General features: G+C 42.2%; 1 protein-coding gene across 8 annotated transcripts in view; it reads left to right on the top strand.

Moving 5' to 3' along the window:
* PDS5B (PDS5 cohesin associated factor B) overlaps window positions 1–13,073 on the top strand; it is a 257,931-nt gene that overhangs the window by 167,374 nt on the left and 77,484 nt on the right. For all 8 annotated transcript variants that reach the window (XM_073341612.1, XM_073341603.1, XM_073341640.1 and 5 more), the window contains 3 exons: window positions 2,222–2,270; window positions 3,854–3,993; window positions 4,073–4,188. In XM_073341612.1, the coding sequence (XP_073197713.1) occupies window positions 2,222–2,270; window positions 3,854–3,993; window positions 4,073–4,188 (305 nt within the window). The remainder of the gene's footprint in view (window positions 1–2,221; window positions 2,271–3,853; window positions 3,994–4,072; window positions 4,189–13,073) is intronic.

The raw sequence follows: 13,073 nt of genomic DNA on the forward strand, positions 1-13,073 counted from the left end.
GCAGTGCCACTGACGTCAGGAATCATAACATTCAAAAACCGGTTGGAGAACACTTCAACCTCTCTGGCCACTCAGTAAAAGATACAGAGTGGTCAAATTTGCCCTATTAGGTAGATATCTTGTTATCTCCAAGGCCTATGTAGCTTGGTTTCCTGGCTTTGTTTGGTATTAGGAAAGATTTCCCCTGAAAGAATGCAAAAAAGTGAAATTTGCCTGGGTATGATTTTCCTCCCTTGCCTCCAGTTCTTCCCCTTTCCCCTCAAAAATGGTTTTTAGACTTCCTACAAACAGGTCTGGAGCTTGGTCTTTTCCTTAGTACCCTTTAAACGTAATTTCTTGACTAGAACCTATTAAGGATAAGGCTGAGGCCTTTGTCTCATCCTGTAGTTAAGTGTTTCTTTGGGGAAGTTTTTCTTGTAAGACTTATTTCTGAGATGATTACTTTTAAGTTTCATAAGTTGTCCTCAGCTTTTAGGTTTGTTTACTTTGGCTGCTAATTTTGCCTGCAGTAAAAGGACTTACCCAAAAAGGGTGTGTGCGTGTGGGGTGTGGGGGGAAAGAATTTTTCAGCTAAATTGTAACTTAGTGTTGATCACTTCAAATATCAAACGCTTTCTTCTCAGAGCTCAAAATGTCAGAGCCATGGCTGTTTTAAAGCTGAAACTGAAAGTTCTCCTTGCATGCCTTTGCAAGGCATTACAGGCTTCATAATTTGGCATCGGGATGGTCAGTCTCTGCTAGAAGAGAACTGGGAGCTGGTACCATGCAACAGAAGTGTTCCCATTATGACTGAAGAGCCAGTAGACCTGCTACTTTAGTGTATTGCTGCAGATTTGAGAATGGATAGGAGCAGATGTATAGATTTCCTCTACTTGTAAATCCAGGTTTTTGCAACTGTCCATCTGAGAATCTGCAACAAACCCAACCCACTTTGACACCAGAATTAAGTAGTCAAATCTCTGAGAATAATACTTAACTTTTCATTCATAGATCTCAAAACACTTTAGAAAGATGATTAAGTATTATCCCCATTTTGTGGGTAGGAATATTATTCAAGGTTAGTTTTCTCATATTTTTTTAAAAAGTTGAGTGTGAGTGCTATGGAAAATTCCAAACTGTAGAGCCTCATAGATACAGCTAAGAAGGAAGAGGTTGTATGGTAATTGGTTTAACTGCCTAGAGGAGTGACACCTACAGGAAGAAGTCAATGGATGCATTTTTCAATGTTCCAGAAACCAGAATTACAGATAAGGAAAAATGTCCTTATTGGAATAACTAATAGCAGTTGCCTGGTAGATTTATATGCTCTTGAATTTCTGAAACATTCTCCTTTCTCTCCCTCACTCCTCATACCTAGCAAAGTTCTTAGTTTGAAATACCTTTATGTGGAGTTTAAAGTCCTCCTCCAACATTTGAGTCATTAGTGAATGAAAAACTGCATTCTCCTTTTCTGACCTCACATGCACATTTTTTCTGCTAGGTATGACATACTTATTTGTAGTTATTGGGACGTTTAGTGTGAAGGGGACTGTAAATGTCTCAGTAAAATACAAATAGCATAGTCCTCCAGAAATACATTTCTACTCCTTGCTATTGCAGGTGGTGTTGATGGTTGCTTTTACAGTTGTGTTGCTGTACTGTTAGTCACTCTTGTTCCTCTGCCTCGCAAAAACACACAACAAAAAAAGCCCCTTCAGTTAAATAGTGCGACAGCTATGGTATGAATGTGCTTCATTCATTGTAGTGAGAAACAAACTTCAGCTGGGATTATTTATATACTATTTATTTATTTTAGAAGCAGTTAAAAACAAAGTCCCTAAGATAATAAAATGCAAAAAACTGTGAATGCAGCGTTAAGATTAGATTTAAATACAAAAGGTAATTAAATGTAATGTTTCTTATACAAACAGCTCATTTTCATTGTTCATAAAATATTTTTATTACTAGTTAAACTATTAAATGATTTTCTAAATATATCCATAATATGCCATGAGGGTGTAGTACTATTAAATTAAAACTTTAAACTTTGACTTTGCGATTAAACATCTAATACTGATATCATTTTTTTGCATTTAATATACTGGGGTATTACCCAGCATTAGTAATAAGTCTGGTTCTGATTATATAGCCTTACAGAATTGGGCTCACACTGTGTGCATTTGCTAGCATATAATGTCAAGTCTTCACTTCAAACAGATTTTTCTTATTTTGTGATTTTCAGACGGATGCCAGCAGTAAAGCTATATTCTCAAAAGTGATGGTCATTACAAGTAAGTCTGATTAAATATTTTATGCTGTTAAAAATTAGAATTGAAATATGATGTTTCCTGGTTTTCAAATATTTGGTACATTAGCCTGTAAACTTTTTACAGCAAACTTTGCATTTTACTTTGTTTTTTCAATGAGAGGGGATCATCAAGGCAACAGTAAAAACACTATTACTTATAAAATAGTACAGAGTCTCAAATCACAGAACTAGTAACATGGTACTGATATTTTCTCACACTTTGACAACATTTCTAGAGATTACAGTAAAATAGTCGGATGATATGGATGACACAAGTAAACAACTTGTCCTGTAGCATTTATAGTAGCACACAAAATATATTAGAAGGTGCTGTTGGCTGCAGATTTAACATTGGCTGTTTGCTTAAGTTTTGTATTGAATGTGTGTTCTGACCACAACAGATGTTCATGAACCAAAGGAACTTGTTTTTTGGTGTAGATGATCATTTTAAATGTGAGACTTCTTACAAGAGCAAACCTTTATGTAAAATCTGAAATTCTTCCAAAAAGAAACTAGTTAAAGAAACATAAGAAAGTAAAGAACTGGAGAACATAAACATACAATAAAAATTTTAGTTTAAAACTATTTTTTAAATTTATCTTAAATCATGAATTATTTTTATCCAAGCTGGTTCAAATAACAAAGGCTTCACATAAAGTATGCCATTTGTGGAAGAATTTAGCGCATGATAGAAGTTTCTATTGTTTGCCTTTAGCCTTCTCCTGAATCTTTTTTTCCTCCATGGTAGGAGGGATGGTCAGTTTGTAACTTCTTGTTTCCTTCAGTTCTAGGTTATGTAATTTTCAGAATAAATATTTTCATATGAAATTGTCTAAGAAAGATTGCTTATTATTAGCTTTAACAGGCGTGTATTGGTCTTCTACCCTTGTTGTCGTTGTCACCCATTCCTTAATCTACCAGCAGAAAAAGTATGCTGATTAGTATTAAATGCTGCCATTGCTAAAAGACTGGGGGGGGGGGGGGGGGTATTTTTTTTATTTATATTCAGTAATCTTCTATTTACTGTCTAAGGAAGGGCTTCTCAAACTTTTTTCGACACTAAAGATCTCGTCATAAAGTGTAGGGCTAGTGGAAAATTAACTTTGTTAAAATGGCAGTGTGAGGCTCCATGTTTATATGTAAGTGATATGTAAATTGGATAAGATCAGGTTGTGTAAATACATTTTGTATTTTTAGTAAGTACCAGCCTTGCTGTGTTGTTCCTGATCTACATCTCCCTAGTAATAAAGTTTCTATAGGTCAAATGCTGGCCCTTCACCATTTCTGCCCTAGCTCTTTGTATTACCAGCAGAATAGAGAAGCCTCAGGCGGCAGCAAGGAGAGAGAGCTGTTTGGTGTGGGTTCGATGAGGGAAGCAAAGAGAAGAGGCTGAGAGCACAGGGGGAAGAGTTTTAGAAATGGACATTTTAGTTAAAATCAGCAGTATGAAATCTGAGGCGTCATTCTGTTTTTCCTCTTCAGTGCTTTTATCAAGCAAGTAAACATTTGGTTAAAAATTAAAATTTGCCAAGTTGATACTAATTTGAAGATTTTTAATATTTAAAGGAAACTTGCCAGATCCTGGTAAGGCTCAGGATTTCATGAAGAAGTTCACACAAGTTCTGGAAGATGATGAGAAAATTAGAAACCAGTTAGAAATGCTTGTTAGCCCATCATGTTCTTGCAAGCAGGCTGAAGGATGTGTGGTAAGAATAGCTTTCAGAATATTTGATGATGTTTTGGTAACTAAATTGGTTATTAACCTATTTCAAATATATATTGCAGCGAGAAATTACAAAGAAGTTGGGCAATCCCAAACAACCTACAAACCCTTTCCTGGAAATGATTAAGTTTCTTCTGGAGAGGATAGCCCCTGTGCACATTGATACAGAATCAATCAGGTATGTATTTTGATTGGGTTGCAGATAAACTAATCGAAACTTTGAGATGTAAATAGTGGCTTGTCAACAAGACACAATCAGATTAAAGTATTTTTATATACTGTATTATTGTATCTATTATTAGTAACATCATAGATTAAAACTGTTTTAAATTAAATTTTTCAGCATTTGTACTGTTTGTTTACTTTTTCCATTTCATTCAACATTGAAAATAGCTGAACCACTGACATTATTCCATTTAAAAATCTACACCAAAACCTTTGTTGCCCGCATGGTCTTATCTCAGTCTCTGGACAGGTCCTGAAAAGATTATTTTAGAATCAACCTATCTGAAAAGAGTGGAAAAGTTGGATTGGATTTCTTGTTTTCTTTGTAATTATTAGAACCAGTTAATTGTATGTCCTTTCCAAAAAACCTGTCATATTGTAAGTATGAACAATCATAAATGCAGTAGAAAACATGCACATTTTAAGTAACTGTAATAGTATTCATGTAGTTCATTACAAACAGTAATATTTCTTTCAGAGTACCAGCCGTGTTAGTCCGTATTCACAAAAATAAAAGGAGTACTTGTGGCACCTTAGAGACTAACAAATTTATTTGAGCATAAGCTTTCGTGAGCTACAGCTCACTAGACATATATATTGAACTTCCTTTTCCCACGTTCACCTGCCTCATTCTGTACATACTTTCCATCTTCTGCAACAAAGAAGTAGGAGTCCTGCAGCCTCAGTCACTACACAACCCTAATTCATTCCCTGATCACCATGTGTCTTGTGCACTGAATAAGGCAGGGGTCCTGTGGAAAGATCAGTATATGATCGTGTAATTGAAATCTATCATAATATTGAGGCACAAAGAAATGCAGAACTAAGATTGTACAGACTGTCTTAATTCTCCCAATTCGTAACTTTTGAGTGTTTACTTTTCAACCTTAACAGTCTTTTGAGGTAGTTGTTTTTTGTATGCAATTTCCTAATTTCTTTTAGAAGGCAAACTGAACAAACAGAATTCTATAACCTATAATTGTATAATTGGTAACCATATTGAGCTCTATGTGGGTTATTAGCAGGCTTGGGGCCTTTAGATTCACATCACAGACCTTTACTACTTGTCCTAATGGAATAACCGGTAGCGTAGCAGTAGTAGGCTTTGTCAGCGGATAGCACAGCAATTTGCAAGACAGCCTGGATTTGGCTCCCCTCTGCTCCTCGCCCCTCTTCATTTGAGTCAGACTGCTTTCTTTTCCTCCTTCATGCTGTCTGGGTGCGAGCACAGGGTATCGAGAGCACAGGAGAGACTATCTCCCTGTTGTCAGTTTTGGTGCTTGATAAGTAATTGCAGGAAAGGCCATTCTCAAGGCTTGTCTATGTTTATGGATAAATCAGCGCTGTTGTGTCAGTTTAGCTCATCTGGTGAAGACAAGCTAAGTCAATGGCAGAGTGCTCTCCCATCAACATCTGTATTCCACGTCACTGAGAGGTAGAAGTTGGCAGGGGAGCGTCTCCTGTAGGCACAGTGCAGTGTAGACACTGCTGTAAGTCGGCCTAAATTACGTTGACTTCAGTTACGTAACTTTCGTAACTGAAGTAGCGTCTCTTAGGTCAACTTACAGCTTTAGTGTAGACCAGCCCAGCAGTCTCTACAACCCTGGTGTGAAGCATGCTTGGTGCCGACAGAATGTTCAGAGAATTTACCTGCAATCCTCTGAGCATGTGGAAGTGGCAGTTCTCAGACTTGGCCAGGTTTCTTCAAATTTTCAGAGTCAACATAAAAGCACTTCACTGACTCCAGAGTGACTCTCTTGCCAAACTTCAGATCGCCTGTTCCAAAACATGCAGGTGCTAGAGTTTTATGAAAGAAATGGTTGTAAGAATTTTTTGACATAGGGGAAAAATATATTGTTTTGCTGTGCTTTTTCTCCTGAAATTTCTGAACGATTTTCAGGGGCTTTCAGTAAAAGCCTGGTGAGAATACCTGGCATAGTTTTCAATTAGAATAGTTAGTTGTTAGTACTTTATCCCTGTCCTTTTTTGTTCAAAACCATTTTTATTTTCTCCTCATAGGGAGGGCTGTAGGTTTCTTTTTTTCCACCACTGCAGCACAATATTCATGCCCTGCTCCATTATGGAGAGAGTATGCTCCCCGAGGGGCATGCCTGGCTCCCCAGGTTTCAAATGCTGCAGTACGTGCAGGCTTTCTATCTCTCTCTGATGGGTACTCTCAGTATGTCCGGTGTCTTGGCAAGACACATACCACAGAAGTGCTCACACTGTCACAATCTGAAAGCACCAGAAAGGCAAGAGAGCTCCAACTTAAACTTCTCTTCATGGAGAAGTGTGTCTGCCCAGCGTATAAGCCTGAGGTACGCACACCACCTGGCCAGAAATTGCCAAATGCAGCCTCTGACAAGGGCTCTCCTTCCATTGCCCGGGCTCCCAATCAGTCTGCTGAGAAGGCAGCAAAAAACCAGGTTACCACATCCCCAACATTGGAGTTGGTCAAGAAAAGGCACTCCGCTAATGGGCAAACACTCCGAGTGCCGACCACACCGCCATGTCAACGGCCGAAACAGTGGCATCTTCGGCACCATTGGTACCAAGAAAATGAAAGCCGTCAAGCAACTGAGCTCGGACACAGGCACCAAAGGGAAAATGAAACCCCATGCTGTGATACCACCGGACACGACTAAACAGTCGGTACCGAGTACCTCGACACCCCTTCTGCTAATGATGTCACCTACTGTGGACATCGTGCACTCCAGTCACACACGGATGTGGGAGTTTAATATATGTGTACTCCTAAACATTTTTTTGGACTTGTGGATTTCCAACAATAGATCTTTTTGCAACTGAACAAAATACCAAATGCCCCCAGGGCAGGACTCGGTCCACACACTCTGGATGATGCCTTCCTCATCAAGTGGAACGCTCACCACCTATATGCCTTCTGTCCCACCCCCATCTTAGTCCACGTGCTTCACAAGATCAGACAAGACAGATCCAGAGTGATCTTAATAGCCCCCACATGGTTGCGACAGACATGGTATCCTTACCTTCTCCACATAGCAGTCTGTTAACCACGTATACACCTACTTCTACCTTGGCTGCTATTGCAAGACATCATCCATCCGGATCCCCAAAGACTTCCATCTCAGTGTGGTTACTGCATGGCTCTCAAGATTTGAAATGACATGTTCCGCAAAAATACAAAACATCTTGTTAAACAGCCGGAGAACAACTACCTGACTCACATACATAAGTGGAGGTGATTCGACTCATGGTGCCAATGCAAACAGGCCACACCTATGTCAGCCCCCTTACCTCTCATTCTAGATTACTTGCTAGAACTAAAACAGGTGGGCTATCACGGTGTTCCATCACAAAGTAGATGGATTCTCTTTTACACACCCGCTTACTAAATGCTTTCTTAAGGGCCTCTCTAATTCCTACCCGAAAGTTCGAAATCCTAATCCACCATGGGACTTCAACTGAGTCCTCCACACCCTCACCCCCATCCATTTGAGCCCATGGCTACAAGCTCCCTGCTACACCTTTCCATGAAGGTTGCATTCCTAGTGGCCATTATATCTACCAGGAGGGTGGGAGAACTGGGAACTCTCATGGCTGACCCACCTTAAATAATAATTTTCAAAGATAAAGTATCCCTCGGACCAGTGGTTCTCAAAGCCGGTCCGCCACTTGTTCAGGGAAAGCCCCTGGCAGGCCGGACCGGTTTGTTTACCTGCCGCGTCTGCAGGTTCGACCAATCGCGGCTCCCACTGGCCGCGGTTTGCCGCTCCAGGCCGATGGGGGCTGCAGGAAGCAGTGCGGGCCAAGGGACGTGCTGGCCACCCTTCCTGCAGCCCCTATTGGCCTGGAGCAGTGAACCGGGGCCAGTGGGAGCCACAATCGACCAAACCTGCCGATGTGGCATGTAAACAAACTGGTCCAGCCCGCCAGGGGCTTTCCCTGAACAAGCGGCAGACCGGCTTTGAGAACCACTGCCTCAGACTACATCCCAAGTTTCTGCCAAAAGTTGCTTCATCCTTTCACCTCAACCAAACAATCCACTTCCCAACACTTTTCCCCAAACCACATGTGGATAGATGACAGTCGAGATTACGCTCCTTGTATGTCCTCAGGGCTATAGCCTTCTACATTTATGGAACAAAATCTTTTTGCAAGTCTCCAAAACTGTTAGTCGCAATCTCCAAATGATCAAAAGGCAACCCCCATATCCAAACAATGGCTATCCAAATGGATATCAGACTGCATAAAACTTTATTTCTGGCATGACCGACAACCCCCTATGGGGATCCGCACGCATTGTACCAGAGCCCTATTAGCCTCTATATTGTTTCTTAACAATGTTCCCATCACAGAAATCTGTAGTGCTACAACCTGGGCCTCACCCCATGCATTTACCCAGCATTATGCTTTGTAACAACATGCATCTTCCGATACCCTGTTCAGTCACACTGTGCTGTCATCTGCTATGACTTCAACTCTCTCCTTCCACCAGAGGGCACTGCTCTGAAGTCACCAAAGTGGACCACCCATGGGGATATCACTCGAAGAAGAGGAGAAAGTTACTCACCTTGTGCAGTAAAGGACATTCTTTGAGATGTGAGTGCTCCACTACCCTTCCTCCTCCCTTCTACTTTGGAGTTTAGTACTAAGCTCTGCAGTAGAGCGAGAACACGGGGTGGGGGTGCTGGTAGTGGGGGGGGGGGGGGAGGGTTGGTCACACACTGCCAGTTAACCACCTGAAGCAGCACAAGACAGAGACCGCGCAAGTGCAACCCAATCGGGCACTGCTACCATAAATCTGTGATTACAAGCACAGGGATGCACGGACGCCTAAAGTGGAGCACTCACAGGGACACACACATCTCGAAGAACCTCCTTTACTGCACAAGATGAGTAACTGTCTCTTGTGTCAGTGATGAGAGGAGGAAATGGGCAATAGAGGAAAAAGAAATGTCTTGAACAAGCAGTCCGGGGCCTGTCAGAATTATCATAATTAGTATGATAAACTATATCTTGAACACTCTAGAAAACAGATGACATTAAAGAATATGACACTTGGAGTCAAGCAGTTAAGAAAAGCAAGCAGCTGGTCTTGACAATATTTCATCAGATTTGCTAAAGAGTGGAGGCTCAGATTTAGTTCACTGGCTTCAAAGAGTTATCTTAAGTTTGAGAAACCAGTCATATTTCAGAAGATTGGAAAAGGATCTGCATCATTCCTTTTTTTTTTCAAAAAAAGGAAAAAATCATCTTGCTCAAATTATAGGGGAATAACACTGCTGTCAGTCCCAAGGAAGGTGTCTACTAAATTGACTGGAATAGTGTCTGAACCCAAAAATGAGGGACAACCAGTATGGTTTCCATATAGGTCAATCTACAGTCCATGCTATAAATGCTCTGCAGAATGTTATTGAAAAACAACTAAAGTGACAACAGGAAGTGGCATCACATTTGTAGACTTTGCAGCCACTTCTGCTGCATCAGTGAGCACTGTGGATACTGTTCCGCCAGTATGGGGTGTCTGAGGACTTACCATCCCTAGTAGAGAAACTATATAGTGATCCATTGACCCTCACACAGCTAAATATTTGTATTACAGACTGGTTTTCAGTAGAACCAGGAGTACACCTGGAGGATGTGTTTTTGCCTATGTTGTTTAACGTTCTGATACTCCATGTGATAGCAAAGCTGACTGACATCAAAGTACAGCTGTAAAATTAAAAATGCATCTGTAGCGGATCTAGAGTATGCAAATTATATTTCCTTATTTGGAGAGCCTACTTACCGACTGCAGCTAATGCTGGAAGAGCTGTGAAAAAGTGCAGAATCTGTGGGACCTGAGATCAGTGGGAGTCACGGCACACTGTACTCTCATTGGGTGCATGTCGGCCTTTCTTGCAGAGATGCGGTGTCAAGACATTTGTAAAGCAGCCATGTGGTCCTCCATCCACACCTTTACTGCTCATTATGCCATCATCCCAGCAGCGGTGGCAGATGCAACAGTGAGCCACACTGTGTGTTACAACCTATGACTTCTTGTGAGTCCTCGCACCCATCTCCACTCTGAGCACTGCTTGCTGCTCACCCACGTCTGGAATCCAAATAGGGACCATCACTCAAAGACAAAGAGGAGGTTACTTGCTATAATTGGAAGTGGTTCAAGATTTGTGGTCCCTATTTGGATTCCAGTACTCACCTTCCATCCCCTCTACTGCAGGTTCTGTTGCTTGCTGGTAAGAGGGACCTGGAGGAGCGTCAATGCACCACGCAGCCGACTCACGAGTGATTGTGCAGGTCAATGGGCACTACTACAAACAGTTACAGCTCTGGTGCATGACGCGCATGCACACCCACATCCGGAATCCAAATAGGGACCACACATCTCGAAGCACCTCCAGTTACAGGAAGTAACCTCCTCTTTCAGTGTTTTCAAAGGCTTCTGTTTAGTTTGTGGGATGTCTGGGTGACAACTAAAATATAGGTGTTCAACATGGTAGTGGTGAGCTGTTACATGGAGCAGAAACATGTCTGTTAAAAACAGCTGAAGTGAGGAAACTAAACAGTTTTCATTGTTTAAAAGTTAGGGCGTTTTCGAAGTTTGAGAGGGACTTTGTGGGAGGGAGACATAATATCACTGTAGTTGGAAGGGCCTCATCACCAGTGCCAATGCTGCTCCTGTCTCCTCCACCTGCGCCTGTATCCACAAGACAACCTAACCATGGATGTCTCTACCGAGATCCTGGTGTGGATTTGCAGAGACTGTGGTCTGCGTTTCCCACTGAAAGAAAGCCAGCCTGGGGGGATCATCCAGTGTGAAAGGTGCCTTGTGGTGGAATCTCTCAGGAAGCATGTGGGAGAGGTACAGGAGGAGGTGGCTAGGCTGAGGAGCGTCCATGCCCACGAGGAATTCCTCGAGAGTATTTATATGGAGACATCCAAGGCTGAGGAAGCTATCCAGCTACAGAGGACTGCTGTCACACCACCGGAGGAAGAGGATATGGTTCTGTCACAGGAAGGATACTGGCTGCTGGTTACTTCTGGCAGCAGGCAGTGCTCCACCCCTACTCCCAACCCACCCACCATGGTGATGGAAAACCAATATGCTGGTCTGGCAATGAGTAATGAGGAATCACCCCCAAAGGTGCAGGAGGAGAAGCCATGTACCCACAAGTTGAGAGGATCGCAGCCACCACTCCCAGGTGGAAACATTGGGTAGTGGTGGTTGGTGACTCTCTTCTGAGGTGGACATAGGCAACCATCTAGCTCTGACATGGCATTGTGGGAGGTATGCTGCCTGCCAGGGGCCCGTATCTGAGATGTTTATGGAGGGACTTCTTGTGGATCATCCGGCCCTCTGACTACTACCCCATACTATTCATCCATGTGGGCATTAATGTTACTGCAAGGTATCCTCAGCAGATCAGAGGTGACTACAGGGCTCTTGGAGTAAGGGTGAAGGAGTTGGAGTGCAGGTGGTGTTCTCTTTGATCCTTCCTATCAAGGGTTGGGGCCCCACTGGAGACAGATGCATCCTGGAGGTGAATGCCTGGCTGTGAGGATGGTGTTGCCAGGAGGGCTTTGGCTTCCTTGTCAACAAGATGCTGTTCCAGGAAGAAGGACTGCTAAGCAGAGATAGGGTCCACCTATCGAGGAAGGGGAAGAGCATATTTGGATATAGACTGGCTAACCTCCTGAGGAGGGTTTTAAACTAGGTTCGAAGGGGGCAGATGAACAAAGCCCATAGGTAAGTAAAAAACATGGAGATGTGGGAGAAGGGTCTGTTACAGCAGGGATAAGTGAGAGACCAGACAGAACTGGGGTGGGAGTGGGGGAGAGGAAATCAAATCAGTATCTTAGATGTCTGTATACTAATGTGAGAAGTATGAGGAATAATCAGGAAGAACTCAAAATGCTAGTAAATACAACTATGATATAGTTGGCATCACATATTGACTTGGTGCAATAATGTGCATTACTGGAATTTTGGTATAGAAGGGAACAGCTTCTTCAGGAAGGACAGGCAGGGAAAAAAAGGCAAGTTAGATGTCTTCAAGTCACCGGGGCCTGATGAAATGCATCCTAGAATATTCAAGGAGCTGACTGAGGAGATATCTGATCTATTAGCGATTTATCTTTGAAAAGTCATGGAAGGCGGGAGAGATTCCGGAAGACTGGAAAAGGGCAAATGTAATGCCAGTCTATGCAAAGGGAAATAAGGACCATCCGGAGAATTACAGACTAGTCAGCTTAACTTCTGTACCTGGAAAGATAATGGAGCAAATAATTAAGCAATCAATTTTTCAAACATTTAGAAGATAAGGTGATAAGTAACAGTCAGCATGGATTTTTCAAGAACAAATAGTCTCAAACCAACCTGACAGCTTTCTTTGACAGAATAACAAGCCTTGTGGATGGGGGGAAGCATTAGACGTGGTATATCTTGACTTCAGTAAAGCTTTTGATACTGTCTCGCATGACCTACTCATGAACAAACTAGGGAAATGCAACCTAGATGGAGACACTGTAAGGTGGGTGCATAACTGGTTGGAAAACTGTTCCCAGAGAGTAATCATCGGTGGGTCACAGTCCTATTGAAAGGGCATAATGAGTGGGGCCCCGCAGGGATCAGTTCTGGGTCTGGTTCTGTTCAATATCTTCATCAATGATTTAGATAATGGCATAGAGAGTACACTTCTAAAGTTTTGCGGACGATACCAAGTCCTTTGGAGGATAGTATTAAAATTCAAAGTGATCTGGGTAAACTGGAGAAATGGACTGAAGTAAATAGGATGAAATTCACTAGGGACCAATGCAGAGTACTGCACTTAGGAAGGAATAATCAGTTGCACACAT

This window comes from Lepidochelys kempii, chromosome 1 (assembly GCF_965140265.1).
Source record: "Lepidochelys kempii isolate rLepKem1 chromosome 1, rLepKem1.hap2, whole genome shotgun sequence".
Classification (NCBI taxonomy): domain Eukaryota; kingdom Metazoa; phylum Chordata; order Testudines; family Cheloniidae; genus Lepidochelys; species Lepidochelys kempii.